The 26,632-nt window shown below is 40.6% G+C and overlaps 3 protein-coding genes across 4 annotated transcripts in view; 2 read left to right on the forward strand and 1 right to left on the reverse strand.

Annotated features, from left to right (window-relative positions):
- Window positions 1-7,696, forward strand: part of LOC135493047 (AP-1 complex-associated regulatory protein-like) — a 35,784-nt gene extending 28,088 nt beyond the window's left edge. For both annotated transcript variants that reach the window (XM_064779897.1, XM_064779888.1), the window contains exons 6-9: window positions 1,781-1,965; window positions 3,022-3,110; window positions 3,455-3,553; window positions 4,438-7,696. In XM_064779897.1, the coding sequence (XP_064635967.1) occupies window positions 1,781-1,965; window positions 3,022-3,110; window positions 3,455-3,553; window positions 4,438-4,640 (576 nt within the window). In that variant the 3' untranslated portion in view covers window positions 4,641-7,696. The remainder of the gene's footprint in view (window positions 1-1,780; window positions 1,966-3,021; window positions 3,111-3,454; window positions 3,554-4,437) is intronic.
- An 8,275-nt stretch (window positions 7,697-15,971) lies between these two features.
- On the forward strand, window positions 15,972-18,413 carry LOC135498851 (uncharacterized). Its single transcript, XM_064789384.1, has 3 exons — window positions 15,972-16,019; window positions 17,147-17,760; window positions 18,177-18,413. The coding sequence occupies exons 1-3, from the start codon at window positions 16,008-16,010 to the stop codon at window positions 18,400-18,402; spliced, it is 852 nt and encodes a 283-aa protein (XP_064645454.1). The 5' UTR covers window positions 15,972-16,007; the 3' UTR covers window positions 18,403-18,413.
- A 3,864-nt stretch (window positions 18,414-22,277) lies between these two features.
- LOC135498934 (uncharacterized) lies at window positions 22,278-26,119 on the reverse strand. The gene is made up of 8 exons (XM_064789499.1): window positions 25,982-26,119; window positions 25,498-25,596; window positions 24,903-25,032; window positions 24,557-24,704; window positions 24,174-24,322; window positions 23,639-23,788; window positions 23,165-23,395; window positions 22,278-22,930 (listed from the first exon to the last, which is right to left on the reverse strand). Exons 1-8 carry the CDS (start codon window positions 26,091-26,093, stop codon window positions 22,894-22,896), a joined length of 1,056 nt encoding a protein of 351 aa, XP_064645569.1. The 5' UTR covers window positions 26,094-26,119; the 3' UTR covers window positions 22,278-22,893.
- Between the last annotated feature and the right edge of the window lie 513 nt (window positions 26,120-26,632).

Raw genomic sequence — 26,632 nt, forward strand, 5'->3', positions numbered from 1 at the left:
TTGAAACTCCAGACAAAACCAAATCGAAAATCGCTCAATAATCAAGCTCCAATATCTTGACAAAATCTATGTGATTCACATTGCCAACATATCATATTCAAAATGGCTGGGAAGTATTTTTGAAACATTTCTATGGTTTGAAGCTCAGGCATGTCAGATCAGTTTCATGTCTCTGGTGTCAAGTTTGAGACAGTTTTTTTTTTGCTTGAAAATGGCTCCTCAACCTTGAGCAGCTCCTCAAGTTGACTTAGGCTTGAGCTGCTGCTCAAAATGATTCAAATCAAATTCTGGCATTTTTTCTTGGTGATTTGAAACAGAAGCCCTGTTCACTCTATTGATTATAGCTTTTCCAGTGTATTGCCGTCTCATTAAGGTTGAGCAAAATATCATGTTCTCCTCGTTAACCATCATTCACTTGAGATAATCACTCGCTTGATGTCATCGACAGACATTGTCATTATAAAAGTTTTCGAGTAAAAGTAGTTGCATCATTAAAGCCAGTGCCACTCAAATTTAGTTTGAATGTGTTTTCGTAAAACTTTCTACCAGTGTATTGGAGCATAAATGTTGCTTAAACAAGTACAGAGGAGTAATGAAATTAGGAGAAGATGTGTTATTGCCTGCATTTTCCTTTTACATTTCTCTCTGTCTCTATGGACAGCTAGTTTTGTGCTGATTGAGACAGTCTGTCTTTGGTTAACTAAAACCTTTGCCTTCCTGCAGGTGAAGCCTGATGAAAGCTCAGTAATTCTTGTGAATAGAAAACTTCTTAAGAAAACCCACACTAACTTCAAGAATCAAATTTTCAGAAGCACAAAGTGTTAATTTTTTCCAACATTACCTGCAAGATGTTCCTTGAAGCATTACTTCCCTAAGCACTTTCCGTTTGAGTTCAAAAAACTGCTTAATAGTCTATTCTACATCAAAGACAAGGAAAATACTTGCTACAATTTTGTCTTGACTCACTAGAGAGGACTGAAGGGGAAGCTAAATATAACCATGATAAAATCTCCTTTACACCTTGAACGCTAATGCTAAGTGAATTCAAGTTAATACGCCATAATGTTGGGATATAAACCATACTAATTGTGCCAGACATCTAGAAAAATATAAAATTGATCACATATAATGATGTTGGATATAGCTCCAAAATTGACCACAACCCACTGAATTGTCAGAAAGGGTGATTTCTTGGTATTGCCTATTTCTCTTCAAAATTCAAGCTTTGTGTCAACTTCTAAAACAAGCTCATCGTTCTGAGATATCAAAGCCTAAGGTAACTTAGAGGGCAACACAGGAAGCTTTTAGCATGTTTAAAGATGTCTAATGGAGGTGAAAGCATTGTTGCTTTCTTCTGTGTCCCTCTTAGTTTTCAATTGCATGGTAATGGGGTCGGTGTTTTTTCCAGCTTGTACCCTGTTTGCCTGCATGGGTGTCTCCTCAGGACACCTGCACATAACAAATATGTGTGAGAATATTTCAAGAGTTGTCATTTCCACTGAGTACTGTAAACAATAACATTTAGTAGTAAAACTACATGTAGTAGCTTCCCAAACAATTCATTGTTTACAGTGTTAAAAGGGTCTGCACACATCTATATCAGTGATCTAAAGTATTGGAAGATGAACATGGCATCTCAACCCGGAGTGCTTTAGTAGCAAGATAACACTCTGGTGGCCATGCTGCCCTATTGAAACTGAGCTTAGTAGATCACTGTATTAGATGGAAAAGGCCTTTCTCTGATAATTTCATATGAAGTTGAACTTTCCTTTACTTGCAGCTTGCCAAACAAGAAGAAGAACTACGGCTTGAGGAAGAGGCTTACTATGAGGCGAAGAGAGAGGCGGCCAGGGTAGCGCGGCTACGGAAAGCCCAACAGAATGCCACTAAAGCCGGTACTCAGGGTGCAATAGCCAATGGCCCCAAGGGTTCATGGCTGGGGGAGGACGAGGCAGAGTGGGACGTGTAAGTTGATGTGAACTATATACTATTTCCTGATTATTTTCTGTGTGCTAGAATCTCCATGAAAAAAAAACGCTTTTATTTGTTACCTCACATTACGCCTGACCTCAGCTCACACTGGCCGAATTCCGATATTAGTACATGAGGCATAAAAATCACATTTTGTACCTCTCATCATTCTGTAGTTATCATTAAGAGAGCTTTTGCTAATGTTGCTCTGAGGCCAGTCATATATCGAACGGAGCACTACCAAGTATCAGATAGCCATTAGCAAAACCAGTGGCCCGAGAGAAACACCAAATGAAATGAAACTTGAAACCTCTTGTCAGTAATTTGATTGTGAATGGAGCTAGTGACTTGTTCCATCGAATGATTTCTCATTGGCTGGACTTGCAGGCTCACGGTTATCATCAGAGATTGGTGTCTCAAGTCTGCCTCTCACTTTTAGCCTGAGAGACAGTCTCAGTGTCTTATCATAAATTATCCTCTTCCCCATTCTCCTCATGGCAAGTTTTGTTATCATTTTGTACTTCTCTCATGACCACAAAGGAATTTGGAAGTCGACAAGACTGATGTTGTATGCCTCAGTCACCATCAGTGGCAAGCTCAAATAACTTTTTACATTAGTCAATATAATTAGATATAATTCTTTTCCTTGGCACTCTACTCTATGGCTAAAACTAGAACTATTCCTCCTGCTTGATCAGGTTGCACACCCGACAAACCTTTCCCAATTCCAGACATTTGCACACCGATTATTGCCTTTGGATAAACCATTAAATCAGCTAAATAAAGATAGCAAGACGATTGAGGGGGACATCATCAGAGACAAGTAAATAACTGGCCATATTGGTGATGATTGAGGCGAAACATTAGTCGCTGGCAAAATTATATGAGGTGGTCTGGTTGTATCGAATTTATGGAGGAGATACGCATTGGTTCATCTGAAAGCTAGGTCAATGTAGCACGGGACTTGCATCTTTGACAAAGCTCTTTAAACATGACCCACTGTTTTATGTATGCGCGAGTGTTCAATGGTCTTACTTGGTCTGTTTGCAGGGCTGGGGGTGAAGATGACTTTGAGATGTTCCTTGAGAGTGTGAAGGCCCGATCATTAACTGCCAGGATACAACAGCAGGTCCAGTTTGGTGAGTAACGTCCCCAGTGGAGAATCTGGTGATAGGGAATGTTCTTATCACTTGAATGAAGAGGAAAATTTACTTTTGGAGACTATCATAAACACACGTTGTTATTTTGACGACTGTATGCTCTGACTGGCCTGTACTCTGTTTGGGTACGGAGTGCGAATTTCAAAATTTGGAAATGGGGCGCTGAGAGAAGGTCAAAGTTCAATGGGACAGAAATGCCCTTTAAGTTGTAATTGAACAGAAACTTGAATATGAATGAGTATTTGTTGCAATGAAGACTAAGTTAGTGTAGAATTTGTAAGATTTCACTGCTGAAATACAGATGTTCCTGTTTGCATTTTCAGGTGTTGCTGATACGCAGAGTACAACGAGCAGCAATCAAACAAAAGAGCGATCACATACAGAGGCGTCCTCTATAGACTTGGAGTGGGAACACGAGGCTGGTGGGTATTATGGCAAAGAGTATCCGACTGAGCTTGAAGCCTTCTTGGCCATCTGGGAAGACTGACATCACCCTGAGTCGCCTAATGTCACAGTACCCTGCTAGAATGATCACTGTCACTGTGTGCACCTTGTTTTTTTATGTCACATGGCCTGTCAGATGGAGCCATTTCCTGCCATGGTCAAACATCAGATGCCCTTTGTTTGTCAAGAAAGTCATTATGTGTCAATATTGTCACATCCTGGTCATGTTTCCATCACCTGTGATAATCTCATGATATTGTCCACTATCTGATCATTAGTGATTGGCCGGAAGCCTGCGTCATGATCTCTTAATGGAGTATTGCTAGGTATTATCACTATCTTAGTTAATCACATGTCCTATTGTAAGTCCTGTTTCAATTATTTGTCCGACCCTCTCAGTTTGAGTCTACCTGTACACCTCCCCAAGGTAGTACTATCCTAATCACCCTTTTGCTCCCCAGCAGATTGACGTAATCCAAGTATCTATGATGCGCATTAAATCAAATTTATAGCCGCCATTATCTCGTATCCTACGCTAATAAATAAAGGATGTGTGAAAGGCAGACGTAGGCAGTGGATGTTAGTCTTCCTGTGATAGCGGGGAAGTGACTTAAGAGGCTTCTTACCATGTTTGGCAGTGGAGACTCTTCTCAACATGCCAGGCAGAGAACATTTTGAAGGTTCTATTTTCAAAGTCCTATCGATGTACCCTTGAGGGGTGATTATTAATTGCTATAATTACTAGATTTTTCCAGCACAGTACTTATCATTTCATGTTCCTTTAAGCCTTTAACTAACCCTGTAGATCAGTTGTCCGTATTTATGGATCTGTTCATGAATTTCTCGTCCTTTATCCTTTCAGGGTTCATCCCAGAGGAAGGGAAACAGGAGCGTTCAAATACCGAGGAAAACCTCGCAAGCATAGCAACAAAAGGACATGAGTTGGCCGAGAGTCCGTCATCAAATGATTTAGAATGGGACAATAACTTTGTTAGTGCAGAGACATTAGAAACAGAAAAATTATTACCAAGCTTTTCGAAAAAACTAGAATTGATTGATCGATGATAAGATTTGTCATTTGTAAATAGAGTTGAATTGAAGGGAGTGGAAATATGGAGTAAAATAAATTATTACTATTTTTGTCAATGTTTTACTTGTTTTTCCATCAGAATGATGATGTTATTTTCTTATAGGAACATGGATCTTCCAATGCTGGTGTCACTTCTGAAAATTTACATGAAAGTGTAATCTAGTATTCTCAGAATCTTTATTTTTGCCCAACTTCTGACTTTGTGGCTAAAGTGTGCTCTATCTACTGTAGATCAGGTAACCAAAGGAGATTATTTGAACTGTATTGTCAAAAATGAAATGTTGTCTGTATGCGTATTCATCAAATTCTTTCCCAAGAACAAAACAATACTTGTCTGTCTATGAGTTCAAACTTGTCAGCTGGTGTTGTTTCTATGAATGTAGGTCAAGTGAAAAAAGAGACTGCATGTACACTCTCAGCATATGTATCTGAATTTTACAGCTCAAATTGAGATCTGGAAACCCTTGTGGAGGTGACTTTTAAAGATTTTAAGTAACAAATAATGGGTGATATGAATAAAGACTAGCATATGCTTCTCTCTAAAACTCCATGTACATTTATACCAGGCCTTTCTGTACAAAATTGAAGTAAAAGCATTTGCTCATCTTTATTCATGTCACCCATTGTAGTAACGTTATCTCCCTTTGAGGGAGAGATAGAGGTGACTGTAAAAAAAGGGGGTCAACAGTCTTGTGAGTTTTTTGTTCAATTTTTACCTGTCTGAGGATATTATGTTGCCCATTGTTGAATCTAGTATAATTTTAGTCCAATCTTGGCTTGGATGTGTTACCTTTGACCACGATGTGGAGATTACTCTGTATCTCTCTTCCTTCAATTCAGAACACATATGTACAAAAGGTGTCTATAACAGTTTTGTAACTTGTGATATCACCTATTTTTCTGGGAACACTGAAGTAAACTTATGCTTTTTGTCATAATTTGTTAAACCTGTATAGCATTAAAATCGAGCAAAAACATTCCAATTTCTTCTTGACTGTCTGGTGAAAAAAAGACGAGGCAGTTTTGCTTTCACTGTTTTTTAAGCTTTTAGGTAGATTTCTGTTGTATTGTTTCAAGATTGACCTATTCAGGACCAAGCATGTAGCATTGGATCGAGTCTAGTCTAGCTTTTGAAAGTATAGTAAATCCTTTCTATTAAGGACACCACTGGGATTGACAAATGCTGTGCTTATTAGGGAGGTCTCCTGATTACAGAGGTCAAATTCTACCAAAACGACCCATTTGCGACCAAAATCACTAGAGAGTGTGTCCTGCTAACAGAGAGTCCGCTATGGGAGGTTTGACTATACTAGTATGTTGTTTTCAGTGACAATAGTTTGAAATCGAACCATCAACCCTAGTCAACCAATTTATCATGCCGTCTAATGCTGTGATACGATCACATCCCAATAGATGACAGCATTTGATGGCTACACTAACACTTAATAGTTAAACTCCTAGTCATAAGATACAGATTCATGTTAGCATTGAGCCATCTAATAAGCTTTTGTGTATAACTACAGCGTCTAGTATATCTGAGTCTTCATGATGATGCATTTGCACCGCCAAAACGAAAGTATAGCAAATACATTATTTCTGTTTTCTATTTTTCGATGCATGAACTGAACCTTTAAGGTGTATGGTTTGAAACATTTACGCTAACTGAATGTTTCTTGGGTTTAGATTTGTCAAAACGAATCAAAGGTGTTATCAATGGATGAGCCAATGTTTGTTGATTTGGTTTATGGCTTAAGGTCTGAAGAATTTCAGCAATAATTTAAGATCTATAGATCGTGTTGCATAACTATGAATAGTTTAATGTTATGTTTGCATAATTTATTGCTGTACATATGTGTAAATAAACATCAGTGTTAAGGCCTGATTTGGCCTGATGATATACAATGTACCATTCCTGCCATCATGTATAAAATAAAAACATTATCACTATCATTGGTCATCTTTTACCTTCCTCCTCATTCTGTAAGTTACTGTATGACGTGCAAATCAGCTGTGAACTCTGGTTCCAGCCTTTGCCATACCACTCTTGGGGCACCACATTGCATGATTTCTGTTTGCATATTGGGGTTATTGTCCCTCAAAGTTGTTCTTAAGACAAATGAATTTTAAGTAAATGAACATTCTAACATTTACGGTCATATGTAATCTCTGTTTCATCAGTTACAATTTGGTTGCACATGCAGAAGTCTCTATAGCCAACTTTCAACCTTTCAATTTAGAGATCTCAATAATTGGTATGGTAAAGTTTATTGGAAGGTAAAAGATTACCCATAGTTTAGATGCTGGTTCCTCTCAATGGTTAGGTTCATATCAGAAATCTTTTAATCTTGTGAATGTGATTATGTGGACTGCTGGTTTGATCCCAAAACCATTGACAACTGTGCATAATTCATTTCTTTGTACATAAGATCAGTTTCGCCAATGATTTATGGTTGTTACACAATTTCTGTATGGATGGCAGCACTAGTGTCCATTTCAAATGGTGTATAATCTAATAAAACTTCCACGCATTTGGAGGTAAAAACCTTCATAAGTAAGTTTCTTTCATTCTGCTTTGATAATTTGCCATTGATATGCAGAAATTGGATAACAGCTCTATGTCGGAGGATGGAGAATCCCGAGGTGATAAGGTAAAGTGTTTTATTGAAGAACGGTATGCTGTGCTGAGGGACTGCAGTTCAGATACTGTAAACTAGGCCAGGTGCTGTTGCAGCTGCAGCTGGCAAGGTTGAATGCATCATAACAAAGTGGTGGTGTTTTAGAAAGTCTTGATGGCTCCTGACTGGTGTTACAGTAAGTGGATTTGCATCCATTTCTTATGTCTCAAATCATGACCACATGATTTCCTTGGATGCTCATGACTATTGTATTGTCTGCTTAAGTGATTCTAACAGTGGCTTTGTAAAGAAGAGGTAATGGAAAAGGAATTGAATATTTTGTACGAAATAACCGTAATGTAGCATAAGAGATACAAAAAATATCAATAAAGAAGGATATACAGTTATATTGTGTTTGCTCAGTTGACTCTTCTCAGCTCTCTGGCTGAGTCTGTAGCCTGTCAAGAAAGCAATGCCTGAAATGAACACCAATATGCCCATATCTGTTATATCACTTGCAGGAGTATATTAGATGCAATATTTAAGTCCAGTACCTGTACTATATCACCCCTTGCATCCTTACAAATAAAGGGGGTAAGAATTAGTCGAGGCCTCCGATTTAGTCATTTAGGAATAGACATGGTATTTTCCTATTGGGAGGAAATTCGTCTGTTGTATCTTGATCAATCAATTTCCGTGAAATCCATCCCTCTTTTCACAGGCATTGGCCCACACCCTTCACAACCTTCTGTCCCTGACACAAATCCATATCTCTTGGTTTTTGTAAGGTTGTCCAAACCCTCACCTTGACCACCAATGTTGCATTAATTTCATCAATGTTTTTAAAGACCAAGGAGGGGTATGGTGGGCGGAGAGTTTTCTGAATTTATTCGCTTTCACCACCATCAAACGATGCCGACAATGTTGTTAAATTGCGATTGATGGCTGACAGAAGGCATGGGATTAAAAATTGGAGTGTTATAGATGGCGTGGTGAGCAAAAAATATTCTGTTTCTCGGCGTTTTCTGGTCGTACGAGAGGTCTGAAGTGGAGGTGTCTCTCGCTTCAAATCTGGTCCTCGCTTGCCTACCTTTAGTTTTTTAACTCCCTATATATTATTTACTAGCTAATCCCTTGTTTAGCCCGATAATCCCACTAATTAGCATTCAGGGGCCTATGTACAGACTAGACCCCTACTCCTGTAGCAGCAGGTCTTTGAAATCCCCACTGACTGACTGAGGCCAGAAGATAGAGCCTGTGATTGGCGCGGGCGTGGGGGGGCCAGGCCTTGGCCTACAGCTACATCACTCAGCCATGTCAGCGGGCCAGGGCAGTGACCCCCCCGCCGGGCAGGGCGGCCTACTGTCATGACTGTCACTTCACTTCACTAGGCCTATGGCAGTAAGTAGGGCCTAGTAGGCCTAATAGAGACAGTTGGCACTGACATTGCATTGATGATCTAGGCCCTATCCAGGCCTAGGTCCAGTACACCAGTCTCGGCATCATCAGGGTAGGCCCTATAGCCTACGCCTAAGAAGTGGAAATTGGCCCATGGTGTATGATAGGGCAAGCCTACCTATCGCCATCGGTGTAGGCCTACCAGTGTACTTACTAGCTGAGCAGACATGCAAGGGGTCTAACCAAAACCATGGGACTGGTACATGACTGTAGTAATTATTCATTAGTAGCAAAAATAGATAAGGCGAGCTTATCTATTCTTGATATTAGGGATCTATGCTGCCAAAAAACCGCAGCCCCATTTTACATATGAGTTTAAATTTCATGATATTTTAATTCCAGGAATTCATGATGGAGAATCCACAAGTGGTAGTAGGCCCAGGCCAACCTAAAAGTATCCGCTTCTACCCATTGCTGGATATCATACTTCTTCGGGAGGTGGTGGCAGTTCCACCAAACAACAAAACGTAATGGGACACTATCCACAAAACAGTTAACGATGCTATTAAGAAGGCCATGGAAAATGCATTTGTGACAGTGCGAGCCTGTAAAGATCGCCTCAAGGTCTTGGAAGATACCCATAAGAAGGGAGAGCTCACATCCCTAAGAGCGTAAGTATTCTGAAAGTGGAATCAAGCATCACCAATCACCATGCCGCATGTTATAAGTAAATGTAGGTTAACCTTGCTTCAAGTGCTTGGACTTTTCTTTCACCATGTCCATCGACAATGTGCTAATCATTTGACATGTCTTGTGGTTGCCGAAATGGACTTCATGATGATTATGTTATTGTTTTTAGATTTAGTTTGAATTTAGATTGATTAATATTGGTATATAAAGTTTATGTTTTATAAATGAACAGGAAAGTCTTCACTTCCGGGGATTTGTGAGAACGATCGAATACGCTCGAGTATTTTAAGTGAGCCTAATTAGATTTGACAGTTTAAGGACGGGTCCAGGATTTGAAGTTTATTGTGCGTGGGTGGAGAGGAAATCTGTATATTGTCACAGTAATGAAAGACATGCTTATTCCAAGGTTATTGTGTTGCTAGGCTTGGTGGCAGATAAAAAATAATGCCTTTGACTGACCCATTGCCGCATCTTGCGTGGGCGGATGACTTCCGTTCTCAGAAATAAGTAACCTATTATTTCCAGATTCTGAACGCAATACTACGGTGGCCCATAGAGGACATGCGTTTATTTTCAATATAATAGAAAATTTTTCTTTTTACAATGCGTTTTTTTTCTCTCGAATTACAACCGCCGTCGGATTTATTTCTCACCGCCGAAAAAATAATTTCCACCGCCGGGTAAAAAAAAAAAATTCCCACCACCGCCAAAGAAAATAATATCCACCGCGGTGGAAATTAATATCCACCGCGGTGGAAATAATATCCACCGCGGTGGAAATAATATCGACCCGGTGTCAATAACGAATTAGCTCCCGCGGTGGATATTATTTCCACCGCGGTGGATATTATTTTCTTTGGCGGTGGTGGGAATTATTATTTTTTACCCGGCGGTGGAAATTATTTTTTCGGCGGTGAGAAATAAATCCGACGGCGGTTGTAATTCGAGAGAAAAAAAACGCATTGTAAAAAGAAATTTTTTCTATTATATTGAAAATAAACGCATGTCCTCTATGGGCCAAGTATTTACAAGATAGGCTGGAGCATGATAAGGAGCGGTTTGCACTAAAGGAGAGAACGAGAGGCCAGGCTTGACCAGGATAGGGAAATGATGAGGATGATGCTTGCTCTCATTCCAAAAAAGGACTGATAGAGGTGACATCTAAAGTTTGTGTTGCCAGTTGTTAAAGATGATTTCGATTATTCAAGACCATGTTAACTGTTGAAAGTGTTTGAAGAATCTATGAACTTATCTGAATAATTTTATTACTGAAAACCTCATCAAACATAAAACAATTCTTTGTATTTACATATTTGCCACTTCTTTGTTAAGCAACGTTGTTTAGAGAAGTCTTTGTCCTTTGATATTGATTTGCATGTACAGACAATCTATAGTCTGTTCCTAGTCACACGTTCTGCTCCCTGCAAATTCAGCCTAAATAGTTCTCCAACGAGGGAGGATCTAGTTCAAAGTATCTGCTTGTCTGGTTTCCAAAGATACAAGTATGACAGTTTGATAAAAGTCCTCCAATGAGGTAGTACTTGCCCACAGGTGACAGGAGGACTTTGATATCCTTCCTGAAGTCTAGGAATGCAAAGTGCGTTACCATTTTTCCGAATTCCCATTCTACACATTCTCTCACAGATGACATGTTTGAATTGAACTCCCGTTCTTCGGCAGTGATATTGCCCCCCTTGAATGGACAAAGTAGGTATCGCCTGATTGGATATGCCGGATCTCCGTATATAGCAAAGGGCAGGCCATTCCTGTCTGTTGCATTCCGCGCCTCCATTTCCTCCATTACACCACTCATACGGAGCAAAGCACAGTCATGTCTTCTCCCTTCTATAGGTCCGAATAGATGAATGATAAGACCACAGGGAATCACAATGGATTGAAATTTTAACACATGAATGCGTTTGTGCCCGTTATAACATACTCGTTGATTCCTTGTAGGCCTACAGATTGGCCGTACTGTACCATCATTGAAACCAATACAGTTTATCAAAGGGGCGCCTTTATCATGAACCACGTCGGCGTACCGTTGGAGCTGTTCATCTTCCATCCATGGATTGTCCCAGCGGGTAATTCGATGATGATGTTGGTCATATATCACGTCGACTGCATTAGGCCATGGGACGAGTGGCAAAAATGTGTCTTGAAAAAGGATTCCGTTTGACAAATTAGCAGGCAAATTGAAAACAGTCGTTTTTGGGTAATATGGGGGTGCTGATTTCAAAAATCAATTTTTCTCCCGCGTAAAGTTGCACATTAAGTCAGAAATGAGACCCTTAATAGAGCCTAATGGTCCCAAAGTAGGGGTCAAAAAGTTGATGTCATCGAAACATGTCAACATGGGTATCAAAATGAAGGTCTATGGGGGTAGTTTAACAGTGCATAGTTTTTGGCCCCCTTAACGAACCGTGGGACCCCCCAGGGAGGGTCAAAAAGGGCAAAAGTGGTAACTTTGACCCTGTCCCACGATCTTCATAGGGACTATAAATGGATAAAAACTGTTTTATTTGACAGTAATCGTATAGACCTTCAAAATGATACCCATGACAACACTCTCGGGGTAAGGGTTGCCGAGATAGTGATTTTGACCCCTTTTTAGGCTCCAAATTTAAGATCTCGAAAACCTTTTGCCCAAGGGTGTCGTCATGGGTATCTATGAAAAGGTCTATGTGAGTACTGTCGAATAAAACAATTTTTATCCACATGCGGTGCCCATGAAGCTCATGGGAGGCGGTCAAAGTTTCCACTTTTGCCCTTTTTTACCCTCCCTGGGGGGTCCCACGGTTCGTTAAGGGGGCCAAAAACTATGCAATGTTAAACTACCCCCATAGACCTTCATTTTAATACCCATGTTGACATGTTTCGATGTTTTCCATGTTACGTACAAAACTAAGATCCCCGAGGTACAAAACTAAGACCCAATTCCAAACTAAAATTTTGAAGAAAAATATCAAAGTCTTAGTTTTGTACATCAGGGGATCTTAGTTTTGTACGTACAAAACTAAGATCCCCCGAGGTATAAAACTAAGACCCAATTCCAAACTGAAATTTTGAAGAAAAATATCAGAGTCTTAGTTTTGTACATCAGGGGATCAGGAGATGGAGGCCGTATATGCTAGAGTATATGCTGGAATGATGACCGGTCGTGCCTGCATAGTGCATATGGAGGTATTATTCAGATGGAGCAACTGCATGCATCTCAAAGGTGATATTACTACATCAAAATGAATTCGAAAGAGGGGCAGAATTTGGAAACTAAGATCCCCTGATGTACAAAACTAAGACTCTGATATTTTTCTTCAAAATTTCAGTTTGGAATTGGGTCTTAGTTTTGTACCTCGGGGGATCTTAGTTTTGTACGTACAAAACTAAGATCCCCTGATGTACAAAACTAAGACTCTGATATTTTTCTTCAAAATTTTAGTTTGGAATTGGGTCTTAGTTTTGTACCTCGGGGGATCTTAGTTTTGTACGTACAAAACTAAGATCCCCTGATGTACAAAACTAAGACTCTGATATTTTTCTTCAAAATTTTAGTTTGGAATTGGGTCTTAGTTTTGTACCTCGGGGATCTTAGTTTTGTACGTACAAAACTAAGATCCCCTGATGTACAAAACTAAGACTCTGATATTTTTCTTCAAAATTTTAGTTTGGAATTGGGTCTTAGTTTTGTACCTCGGGGGATCTTAGTTTTGTACGTACAAAACTAAGATCCCCTGATGTACAAAACTAAGACTCTGATATTTTTCTTCAAAATTTTAGTTTGGAATTGGCCTCCCCGGGTCTTAGTTTTGTACCTCGGGATCTTAGTTTTGTACCTGGGTCTTAGTTTTGTACTTCGGGGGATCTTAGGTCTTAGGTCTTATGTCTTAGGTCTTGGTTTTGTATACACCCCAAATTGCAACAAGTCTACGGGCGCCGCCATTTTTTTTGAAAAGCGCGCCATCTACTACGTAATCGGGCGTTGCTTCTGCGAAACCGCGATTACTAACCGTTGTGACGTTCACGGATACGGTTAGCTATCCGTAGTCGTCGGACTAACCGTAGGCCTATGCGATCGAAACCACCCTAATGTATATCGGTGACAGGAATGACCTCTTGTCTGATCCCGAGGACAATAGACTATTCTACTGGCTGACTCAAATGAATGAAATGATGAAATTAAAAAATAACCCCGTCATACCTAAATACTGCCTGGAATGTTAGTTACATGACATCATTTTTGTTTTTTTTTATTTTGAATGATATCAAACTAACGGGGTTCAACTCCCGGGCAAGCCTTTTGTTGGCCAAGCATCTGTGCTGCTACATGTTGTATCAAATTTACACTGCAGGGGATCTGGGGAGGGAAGTTTGCTTGTTCCCCATTCTCCCCATCCTGAGGAAATCAATGGTTAATTTAATGTTCGCTTCTCCGGCCCTGTGCAGCATCAGTGTATCCCTGAATGCAACCAATCTTCTAATGAAGGATAATCTTTTCCACGTTTTTATTTCTTCTGTTATCGACACGAGCATGCAATTAATATCTCGATAATTTGTTAGTGAGCGATTTACAACAACTACTCAAATTCACATCAAGCAATTATTTGATTTGGGAAGGCATAGGTACAGGTTTTTGATACTCCTACCTCGTAAAATATCGAGAAGCAGGGTATTAAAAAAAAATGGTTATGTCAGGATGTTTATTTGGGTAAACCAGGCATAAGTGATGACTTAATTCCCTGAAAAGCTTCCTGATCGTGGTCCTGCTGTTCTGATTGGTGCAGAGACACTCCCATAACTCACTGATTGAACCAGGCCTAGAGATATATTGATGTTGTTTGCGTCACTAACTTCGGTAATTCCCAAGTTATCACGTGAGTTGCCTGGGAACTATCTGAATGTTTATGAAATATGTAAATTATCTTCAGTGATCTTGGTAATGAAACCAACACGTTCAACTCCAGTAACCTTCTGACCCACCCGCTTTTTGTGCGATTCGCAATAAGGTAGACTTTCGGGGCTATCTATTGCGTCATCCTATAGCTGGCTGATATCGAGTACATCACCAGTCTGCACCATCTTGGTTTTCCGAGAATTGGTTTAGCATTGTGGACGCCTGTACATCATGTACATGGTTACATAGTTCCGTTTTCAAGAAGTATTACACTCATGAAAAAAAGTGTTGCTCACAAACCAGCAGCCCATTTACACCAAACCCACAACATACAAGCACCCACACAATCCTATTTTTATACCTCGAACAGCCCGCGCCACGGGTATATGCTAGTCCTATAAATGGGATCTCCTTAAATTAGGGTGAGGGACGAGGCGTCCGAAGTTTACAACGACATTTGTGCTCACAAAGACGAGTCACATCCTATTATATATATACTACAGGTTGTTCCGAAGAGAGAGAGAGCGGTATCCGCTCGAGCTCTCGGTTACTAATCAAAGATGAACAGGAGCAGGCATCCTTATGACTGTTTCCAGGAGTTATATTTCTACCTCTACAACGGTCATCGTTTGTGCTAAAATCGAACGGAACTGCTTCATTGACGATATTCGCAGACATCGGATGTTTCTGGTGACATCCCTCGACCTTTCGTGGGAAATCCGTGTCCAATATCGGAGAGGACTTGCTCTAAAATACAACTTACTAAATTATGAGAGGAAAACCTCGTTTAAAAACCGGGTACTGGGACAATTCATAATATCTTGACCCTCTTAATACTAATCAATGACAAGCCCAATTAGTTATAAAGAAAAAAGTTTTCTTTCTCATAAATACAATATGTCTATGTTATGACTGGGCAATGTAGTGTGACTAGACAATATCATGACTGGGACTGAACACTGGTTAACCCGTCCACCTTTGAATGCCAGAACGTCTATAGACCGGCCTGGCCCGTCTCACTACCATGTAAGCTCAGTTCGTCAGCATCAGCGGACAAGAACGTCTATGCCAATGCAACCCCCGGCGACACTGACCTAATTAGCGTTCATGATTGAGTCGCCATTAAAGATTACGTCTGTCCGGCAATTCTGCTTACTAGCTAGCCCATGCCGTTGGCGTCTTTTCCTCTGTCGCCCTCAGGGCCCTGCCCCGCATCTATCGGCGCGAATTGGGACAATGTCACATCCACGATAAACATTAGTAGCAATAACCAACCCTTGAATTATGCTCGCATAACAACATGCAGAACATTGTCATCGTTTCCCTTGTGTAGCCAAGTATAATGGCAATAAACCAGTGATTGTTTACATTAAAAATAACAATATGACTGAACTAAAGAAACCCATCTCTAAAAAGTTTCATTGCTTGTGATGTTAATTCTCATGTATGCCGATCCCCGCATTGGCTCAGTAGGTTTAGACGATAAGATAAGTTCTGTAAGTTCATCTGGGGTCGATCCAAGATGGCTTATAAGGCATGAGCGCACTGAATATTAGCAGATGGACTTGACATTCGAAGAGGGAAAGAAAAGATGATAAAACAGGGAGAGAGGAGGTACCTTTTCCGGGTCTTGAATGTGAGTCAAATTTCCGCGACATGAAACTAGTATAAAACTGTCTTGGATGTGCCTTAGGACAGCAGTCTGTTATTTAAGAAGGACCTGGACATACAACTAAATCACAGAGGTGATGGCCGCGTTTGTAAGTTTTAAAAATGGTGCACGATTTGTTAACTTTATCCATTTCTAAACAAGGATTCTATTTTTTTCAAAGATTTGTCCCAATAACCACACGCCTTCAAATTCAACATGATATTACAGGAAGGACGAAACTTTCAGGAGGACAGTGATTCTTATTACACGGAGTAATGATATACAAGTGTCCTAATGCGAATGACTGTTTTCAGCGTACATCGGTACCCTCTCATCTAAAGTACATGTATGTTCGTTCACACTGTTCTCCCTATCAAAATCGTAAGCGTTGACGTCCTTCTTTTCCCTGGTATGTCCTCCTAAAAAAAAAATATTTTCCCATAGCTGCTCCCCTGATGAGATGAATATAATAATAATAATAATTGGTATTTATTACTCCCTTGAAAACTTGCATAATCATCAGGTTTGACAGTAATAAACAAGGCATATCAAAAATACATTTAAAATACACCACACGTGAAATAATCTAACATTTAGGTTGAGTACAATATACAATAATAAATGGCCGAATTCCTATCAGACCTATCTAATTTCTAAAATCTTTCTGAAAAACCTCCCAATAGTATGTACAATGGTTTCATCTGATGCCAGGAAGCAATATCTAAATTTATCTCTAGCACTTAGAAGTGCAAAACTAGGAGTGACTGCATCTATCTCATCCATGGCTACCTTCCTAATTTGTACAACATTATTATTGATACATTTAAATAATACATGAAATTCATCCCCAACATTCTGGGTGTTACATAAGGAACAATATCGCAAGGACCGCTGTATATTTTTCTGTCGTCCAGTTTCAATATCAAATGTGCTGACAATCGGATTTTCGTGATTGCCTTCCGAGCTGCAACGTTTGAAATGAGCGATAAATATTTCTCTCTACCGAAATTGCACTTTAGTGAGGAGTAAATTTGTAACTTGGTACACTGTTGAATGTTAGAAATGGCGAGTTTCTCAAACACTTCACATAACCTGTTTTTAATGTTTGTAATGTCAAGATTCACAATGTCCTTGAAAAGTGGAAAGTCTTCATCAATCAGTTCAAATATACACTTTATGATGCTGAAATAGCTCTTGCGATCATTACAGTAATTATCATATCTTTCTCCCCTCTAGATTCTCCTGAAGACATGTTTTCTGAGGAGTCTTCTTCTTACTGCGACGTTCCGAGCGATACTAGCTGGTAGCTTTCCCGTCGAACGGCAGCTTGCCTTGCAAAACGCAGACGTCGATGCGACGACACTGCAACCCCGAAACGACCACGTCCAAACGTCGGAGAATGGTAGTATCGCCATTAGGAGTGATGTCTTCCATCAACACATCTTTAGCAACAACAAGAACGCCGATGTGGCTCACACGACTGGTATCCGAAGCCCAGGCAAGATTGCAATAGGTACATCTGGGGACAGCAAAGCAATTCAGACGGTCGCTGACGAAAACCAGTCGAGCCGTGGAAAGATCGTCAATACAATCAAAAATGATCGAGGGGGAAATGTTTCCATTGGAGATGCCAGCCATGTTGCCATTGGAGATATTCTTGGAAGCAAGCAGCGTAAAATAACACAAGCGACGACGAACGACGGAGTTCGACCAGCCGTTGCTACTGAAAACGATACGGTCGACAAGAAAAACCAGGTGGTTGTGAGAGGCAGCGTGAATGATGCTGAATGTCCCACCACGCTAAATACGTCATCTAAGGCTAAGCTGAACCAACGGTCTGAGTGTCCTTGGTAGGTTAGATCGTTCGATTTGATGAGGTATTGGATGGGGTGGTGGTGGTGAGCGCGCTGCTACGTCTGTCTTGTTTAATTTCTTGTCTCAAAATTCTGTTTGTCGTTTGTCACATCCTGGCCAACCACATCTTGTCATCTGGAATACCATAACTTGTCCATTCTGACTTAATTTGTGTGATAAATGTTTCCGAGTTCATCCATTTTTCAATTCTTCCCTCAATTTGGGATTGCAAGATAACAGAATACTTATTTCTCTGTGTATTAACCATTGGCACATCACAATACTAGTGTTCCGTCAATTATTTCGAGAGCTGCGGTACAACCAAGAACGTACGTTAGCCGACAGATTGTACTCCGGTTTCACATTCACACGTATAGTAAGTTCTGTTTAAAATGTTTTTATTTATTTTCAGGAAGTATGAGATAGATCGCAATCCGTTCAGGGATCCCCAGGTCATCCTTCAAGCCAGGCCACTCTGCAGAAGGTGTATTGGTCAACACAGCCCGGACACCCGCTGCGAGACGTTGAATGAATGGAGAACAGTTCACATCCAAGACGGACAAGGACAAATGAGGAGGAGGAACCTCTTGGTCAATGTTGGGAGCGTCTGCACTGCAATCACACTCGCTCCGGGATAATTACGTTCTTATCCAATGTAAAATGGTCCCGGGTGTCCGGGGATGTGAACCATTTGAGATAAAAGTCGTGGACGCATGAACTTTGGGCTTCTTTATTTTGAATAATTGGTTGTGGCGGTGTTCATACTCAAATTAGTTGTAAATACATTGTGTCTTTGGACATGCTATGATTGTGTTTCGGCCATCCCATCATAGGTGTAGATCCGAATCATGCACGAAGACATCTTTCAGTTAAAAAGACATAAGTCTGTACAACCTATTATTGCAGGTGCTTTTAATTATATATAACAGTGAATCAGTAAAATAATTTTGTAAAAAAATGTTAATACTTATAATGGCTTGTATGTATCATTAGTTTGGAGCCACCTGTTAGTCTTTAGTCTGTGGTACCTCACATTGGAGACGCATGCAATTATACCACAACATGTCCCTATTATTGAAGACAGCTACAGCGTTTTTGGTCGTATTGAAGACTTACCATGATATAAGAGTTGCGGAGCATCGCTTTGTACCATAATCTGTCCATATCGTACCAAATCATTCTTTCCCTATTAATGGTAGTCTGTCTCGTAGTTCTCATGAAAACAGGCAGCCTTTATACTATCCCAGGTTGTCTATCTATACATCAGTCTACAGTATAACGGTAAAACTACAAACACAGATCTCCAGTAATAAGTTACCATAAGGCTTTGCCGCGAGACACCATGGCCGAAGATGGGATAATAACCCCCACCAGCTGGTTATGTGATCATCGTGGTTGTCCGGGGCACAACCTATTCTGTCTGGTCGCATTGAAGAGTTCCAATGCGACTCGTCTCAAAGACGGTCGCTTTGTGCTATTATCTATCCCAAGTGAAGACAGCTGTGAAGCACCTTGTGCACCTGGGACAACATCAGGACCCTCTGCCTCTGGTAGAGCTGGTGTCTCCTCGATACGATGCATGAGGGACACGCACCCCTCCTCCTATGGCATTCAAACTTTCCTGATGGAAATAAGAGCTCAACCCCCCCCCCCCCTTGGACTGACAACACACGGAATTCTTTTAGGCCAAAAACAGGGTTGAACATGGCTAACGCTATAGCTGCCCTCCAGAATATGGAAGATGTGTGTAGTACGGGAGGACCATGGTTGTGGTCTGTTTAGAATCGGATTGTGTCCGCAGTAGGGGAGGACCATGGTTGTGGCCTGTATAGAATATATTGTAAGTGCTGGGAAATCCGAAAAAATTTTTTGCTTGGATTCGCTCCGTAACTTTTTGATGACAAAAAGAGTTTTGAGGGGGGAGTCACACCATTTAGTTGTTGGCATCCCCCTTTAAGTTGAAATGAAGACACAACAAAATGAATCAATTAGCTGTTTATTGATACAGAAGAAAAACTGTTTGTAACATCTAATTAGGAATCAGCGAAGATGAAGCGTGCGAGAAGTTGAGGCTGCGGTGTCGAAAGGATGGAGAGACCAGACGATTTCTTGACATGCTGAAAATGAAATAAACATTGTATTACAAATTGAATTAGTATTTTGGTTTGAATTTGAACTCCTATAGCAATGAGAGCAATGACTTCCTCCGCCTGGTGTAAAAGGGTCTAAGAACTTGAAACCCTAAAGCAATTAGAACTCCTTCAAAAAAAGTGAAACCCAATTTCGAGGGTGGTAGTCGGTTCTTTGTTCTCTCGAGAACAGACTCCCACCCTCTAAATTGGCATTCTCTTCACTTTGAAGGGTTCTAATTCCTTTAGGATTTCAAGTTCTTGCCAAAATGGTAGTGCCTTTGGTCAACCCTTAATTGCTTGACTAATTTTCTCTGCTGTTACTTTCATGCCACACATGGTAAAGAAAAGGACTTTTCAAAATGGCCAAAATGTTACATCGATACTGTGTAGAATAAGCCCTCCTTGTGCTACTATCCTGAACCTACAGCCTGGAGAGCGATATTACAGGAAACCCCTAGGTGAAAAACATTACTGTATTTCCACAACCGGATGCGCTGCTCAGATAACTTTCTACACTTCCAGACCTACATCAAATGTGAACATATGCTCAGCCGCAATGAAATATAAAGATATCACCAAAACCCGTCTGACATGTCTAAAAACCAATTACAAAGAGCCATATCGAGCCTGCGAGAACTTTACTTCACACTCTATCAACCAAAGCAATGTTCAGATATTATCTTACCGGAATAAAGGCATAATATTGAAATACCGGGACAGCAGTCCACGCGGCTTGCCTATCCGACATTTTTTTCGGACTCAAACTGAGGCCAAGAACGAGGGCCTACAAATTCGCCATGCAAGGGCCAAGGAAACGAGTGGGAGATTCAAATATAATTTATTCAAATATAATTTATTTGGAGGAACGACCACTTGGCAGTCCACAAAACCCACCATCCGCAGTAAAACTTTCATGCCGAACTGTGCGGAAGTAATGACTGTCGTCGTAAATCTCTTATATCAAATTGAAACATTGACAAGGCTACGCTATCCTGAGATCTAATTTTTGATACTCCGTATACAAAATATCGAGAGGCGGAGTACAAAAAGTGTATATTGAAAATCACTGGTATAAGGCCTATGTCAGGATGGGGCGTTACTGGCAGCAACTAATTTCGGATAAGACAAGCCATGCGGTCATCCCCAGTATGAATAGCCTAAATCGTGTCTATTGATCCGATGACAGTGCACAAAAAGCAAAGGGTATTCTGAAAGGTTTTTCTCCCGAATCATTACATCAGCATGGTAGCCTACCTTTGGTTTCGAGCAACCTCATGTCGCTTGCGCTGTCAAGAGCGACTGGTTGCGGCGCAAATGGTCTTCCGCCCGTACGGATACATTCATGTATGTATCGCATAATAACAAACCATTGAAACAGAGCAAAAAGTTATTTCCCATGTGATAAGCCACTTTATGTACCCAAAACAAACCACCCGGCCACGACACTATAATGGTTTTTCTCCCGTACGAATATCAACAGATGAGTACGAGGTCGTTTAATTGTCCTCGGGTCCTCACAACTGTTACGCGTACGCGAGTTCGTGAGGACTCTACTAGTGAGGACCCGAGGACAATACTTTTTGCTGTTGATATGCAGGCAAGGACAGCGCGGTTTCGGTCTCGCCTGTGACCTGGCCGGTGTCCAGACTCAATATTAAACCGATTGCCAGTTTGACCATAGCTGATGGCCTTGGTGAGGTCACGCCCATTCAAATCATACTGAACATCCAGCGCTTTTGCCGACGCGCGTTGTCAGGACGCTGAGCAGTGACAATCAGTTAGAGGGTCAAGATGATTCATAAGTCTACGAGCCGCTACGCTGTATAATAGGCCTACTCTTGTAGTGGGGCGGCCAGCAGTAGTCTGTAGCCAGCACAGATGCCTTTCATGACAACAGGTGGGAAAATGGTGCCAGGCCCCTGTGATGTCACTGTCAGCCAAGGGATGACAGTTGGCCTCGCCAATCACGGTTCGGCGCTAATGGGTTAATATGCAATACCAGAACTCCAGCTGAGCCAAGGATTTGTATTTGCTCTACACTCTGGTTGCAGAGAGGTACACTCCAGACGTAGTGGACCGGCCTTGTCCTGTCGCGGGCAAGACAATCAGGATTTCCCACCAAATTGACTGCATTGGATCTACGGAGGAAGATAAATACACGTTGTCTCCAACTTCCAATGATGTCTGTGCATTGATCTCTTGAAATGAAAGTGTGAGAGAAAAATCCTGAGTGAAAACAATACTGACCACACCACTACGTGGAGGCATGGTCATAATCAGGCCATATTGAAGACAGTTTGAGTCTGCAATTTTCAGATCACAGAAGTTTTTGTCAAGAAAACAGATTACCAAAGGAATGAATCCAAAAAGGTTAATTCATATTCATAGCTCCTATTTATTTAAATAAAACATTCTTAACATTATATCAAAATACCTCAACAAATTCTGAAACTAGTAAATGCCAGTCCTTAACCTCATATCATATCTCATATCAATCAGTAACAACCGAGATTGTCAACTACAGGGCATGCTCATATCCTCCGTGTGGGATGTTTTACCTGCCCTGGCACAGACACAGCCTTATCCAACATTCCAACAGACTCAGTTTGTTTGAATTGTTTGGTTCCCTTGCATGGTTTGGTTGTGATGAGTCAGTATTTGAGTTCCATGAATCTCTGTGGGTACATCCGAAGAAACAAATTGTGATTTGTCGACCGGGATCGAACTCTGGACAATTGAAGTGGTAGCGAGCAGTGTTAATCACTAGGCTATTAGGCTTCTCTGTTCACACATATTCACAAAACAGAGACACCAATAAAACAGTATCACAGATTATTAGGTCCAACTTCGTAATGTAACTAACAAAATTCTTGGCACATTTCCCATTTAGATTAGAATGAATGTATTTTCTGGGAATAGGTTTCAAGATTGTCAGTACAATTGATGCACAAGTGGAAGAGTCCTGCATACAGTGACCTCCATATAAGGTTGATTACGTTATTCTGGAAGTGGCTGCAAATCAGGAAGAATGAATCTGAAATGAAGAGAAAAGTGAACTGCGTTAAAAATCTTTTTGAAAACAGGGTTTTCAGCCCTCTCTGCAGACATCTTGTCTTGCATGATTATTAAGGCAAAATCATTCCAAATAGCCATAATGTGGTCAGTGAACTTATACTCCTGATTAGCCAACATTTCTCAGGGCACCCTAAGATTACAGATGCACCAAGGTTGTGCGGGTGTATATGGCCCAATAAATTAAAATGCTTACTTTTTTTTAGCCTCCTCTGATGATATGATCTGTTTACTATAGAACTTGAGAAGGTAGTGCTTGTCTTCAAGATGGCTGTTGGATTCCATGAAGTCTTCAAATGTTACACCAGATTGGGGGAACTTCTGGACAGCAACATTGATGACATGGATGTAGAACTGAGTCACTGTCTCATGATAACCTGTGGTGATCTTATCCTTATTTTTGAGGTTATACTGTTGAATACCATTTCTGCAACAGATGGGAAATGCAAGTTGAGGCATTCACGGGCTGACCTGATCTGACCTGTCTTAATGTTATGAAGTTTACCAATATTTCCAGATAACTATGCAATGAATCTTTTCATTACCCTTTCAGGGGGAGATGGTTTTCTGTTCCTCACGGAGCACTTTAAGGGACTCTTATATAGTTGTGGTGGCAGCAGTTTCGAAAACACCCCACTTATTATAATATTCCATGGCGAACACTGCTCACTTGATCATTGGAGTGGCCTTCTCCTTGCCATACTCTTTGATATAATTCCATGCCATCTGCAAATGAGCCTGGTGGTCCCACTCTTCAAATGCTAGGGTTGTATCCTCAAAAGCCTTTATAAACAGCTCATCACCAACAGATCGGTAGGACCTTGAAAGAAGCCAAGACATTAAGCTGAGCTTTTGATATTAATTGGGTTACAAAAAAACATTTGGGGCAGGGGAATAAAAGTAGGGTAATTCGTACTAAAAATCACACAAGTCATGACCTCCATGTTGAACCAAGGGTAAAGGCTATTTTAAGATGAAGCTGTTATATCGTTTATCAAAAGATAACACTAAATGACCAAAAATTATCACTTTTTTAAGAGTGCACTAATGCACTCTAAAGCCAAAAAGACTCCTTCTAATCAATTTGATAAGCATATTGTTTTCCTCCTTCATCGAAAAGTCGATGAGAGGAATTTTATTTTCATTCAGAATTCGGAATTAGCTGAGAATGTATAATTCTTGCAAATATTTGAATAACTGTTTACCTTGAGAAGTAGAGGAGTGGGTTTTGCATGACAGGGTTTGTTGTACACGCAACCACCTCGCCATACCACACATAATGGTCCCCAACATTATGTACAGAATGAGCTTTACAGTCCAATACCGCAGGTGTACCCAAGATAACGGGAAGACCCTGAAATTGATGATGAGGAAATTTGATCACAGTCTACAAGAGTGGCGCAAGATAGCCTCTGAAGCGGGCAGAACAGGATGTTCCACCAACTATTCCACTATTTATACATAGCAACTTTGAACATATGCTCTTAAGCAAAATGGGCCAGGTTCTATACTATACATGTAGGACTATCCACTGCATTATTGACAACCTTCAGGATCAAGCTGGCTACTGTATAAAACAGCTGCTTACCAAATCATTTATCTCATGAGGTATTTTTGAGAATTGGTCCTTTCCCTCAACAGCCAAGCGAGAGAAGTGAACACCATATTTCACCTGATCCTCTCCTAACACATGGATAACAAACTGGTGACTTTTCTGGAGGAGATCATGCATCCGACTGAAACAAGACAAAAACAAAATAAACATAATTTCCTGTTTCACTAACTATACATGTTAATAATGATTAGACCCGCTTTTAGGCAATTTCATACATGTGCAATGTTTCATCAATAGTTGTGGCTGTAGGATTGGACTGTTGTTTGCAAATGTTTGCATGAAAGGACCCATCAATCACCTCTTGCAAGTCAATACAAACCTTGGCTTCGCCATCGTGAAAGATACAACAGGTGGTTCTAGAGATACACTGGTCAATGAACTACAGGTTACACCCCGCTTGAACCATTTTCCTGTTTGATTGTTAATGGTAGCAGACGTTACAACCACAACTGTAAAAGAGACAATCAGCGGCAAAAATGCAATACTTTAGACCAACAGAGCATCAGAATAGAATGACAAATTACTTTTTTTGGAAAAGACCACCGTTCACAATGCTACAATTTATAAATAGAAAATGAGGACAATTTCTATTCAAATTCTAAGGAAATGAGAAACTTCAAAGTTCAAGAAAAACATCTGTATTGGGCTACAATGTCTTGATTTTGACTGTTGAACCCAAGTCATGCAAGTGGGCATGTCAGAGTGGCAAATCAACCAGAAACCTGTCCAGTGCTTACCAGCAGCCATGGATTGAATTTCTTCTAGTCAAACGCAAAAGACGCTTCGAAATTGTTCTACAAGGGTTCTGGTTGTTGTCACATTATTAAATAGCTAACAAAGACATGCCTGATTGATGATTATTTCTATCCTCATTAGATAATTTTAACATTGAGATCACTTAGCCTGATACAAACCTGGATGAGGGACTTTACTCATCACCTGTCGAAAAGCTTCTGTGGACTTTCGATTAACAGATGCACCATGTTTATCAACATCTATGACTTTCTGCTGAACTGAAATAAGGAAGAAGAAACCTACATTGTATGCGGGGGAAGAGAATGAAGAGGCAAGTAATTATGAATTATGTAGGACTAACTTTGTGTACGGGACTCCTCATTTTACCTAGACTCACTCATACGAGTATACCGTAATGTCGCCACACACTCTACATCCCCTCAATGATGCCATTTCTGAGAATATGTGGAAATAAGACGACGTGCGAAATTAAGAGTCCCGATTTTATAGCACGTCTAAGGCTAAGGAGGGTCTACAGCATTTAGTTGTCGCATTCCAGGCCAAACGTTTTTGGGACACCCTGTACTACTACTAGCGTACTGTCTTGACCTCACAGATCGACCAAAGTTCTGTCCTGTTTTCTTCCTTTATCGAATGTCTTACTTGTTGAACATGCTCTACAAATAAAGAAGTCTTTCATATGTATCACACCGCCGCAGGATTTCAGTCCCTTAGTCAGTACTGTTGGAGTAATCGATAGTTTTAGAGGAAACATTTTCAATAACTTTGCCAAGGAGTTGGTTTATCATTTTCCCTGTAGACGGCGCACCAAACAAGTCGTTCGACTCACTTACTCGTGTATTGGACCTGAACGATGGCTTCCCACTTCCGTCGTCTGCAAAATCTTTGCTTTCCCTGTTGGCCCATCGAAAACTGTTCTCTCCTGCTCAATAATGACACTCCTTATTCTGAAATATGATGCTTTTCCAGACAAAGCAGACAAAGGGAGTCGCACCTAGGCCTACTAAAAAAAGTTACCGATACGGCGATATTCCCCCCTAAAATTAAAGGGGGAAAACATCCACCTCAAATGGGGTAATTTTTAATTTTAAGTAATCGCGTAGTTACACTTTTTAGCACAGATGGCGCCATCTAGGGGTCCTGTCAAAATCATTGGTCTACCTGAATTCAATTTTATAGCGACTGGTAGACCTACCTTATTGATTGCAGTCATTTTGCAGAAATGAATGAAATCATGTTAACTTTCCAATGACCAATGCCAATATATACAAGAGCCCAAGGAATTGATGGAAA

The sequence above is a fragment of the Lineus longissimus genome, chromosome 1, assembly GCF_910592395.1.
Source record: "Lineus longissimus chromosome 1, tnLinLong1.2, whole genome shotgun sequence".
Classification (NCBI taxonomy): domain Eukaryota; kingdom Metazoa; phylum Nemertea; class Pilidiophora; order Heteronemertea; family Lineidae; genus Lineus; species Lineus longissimus.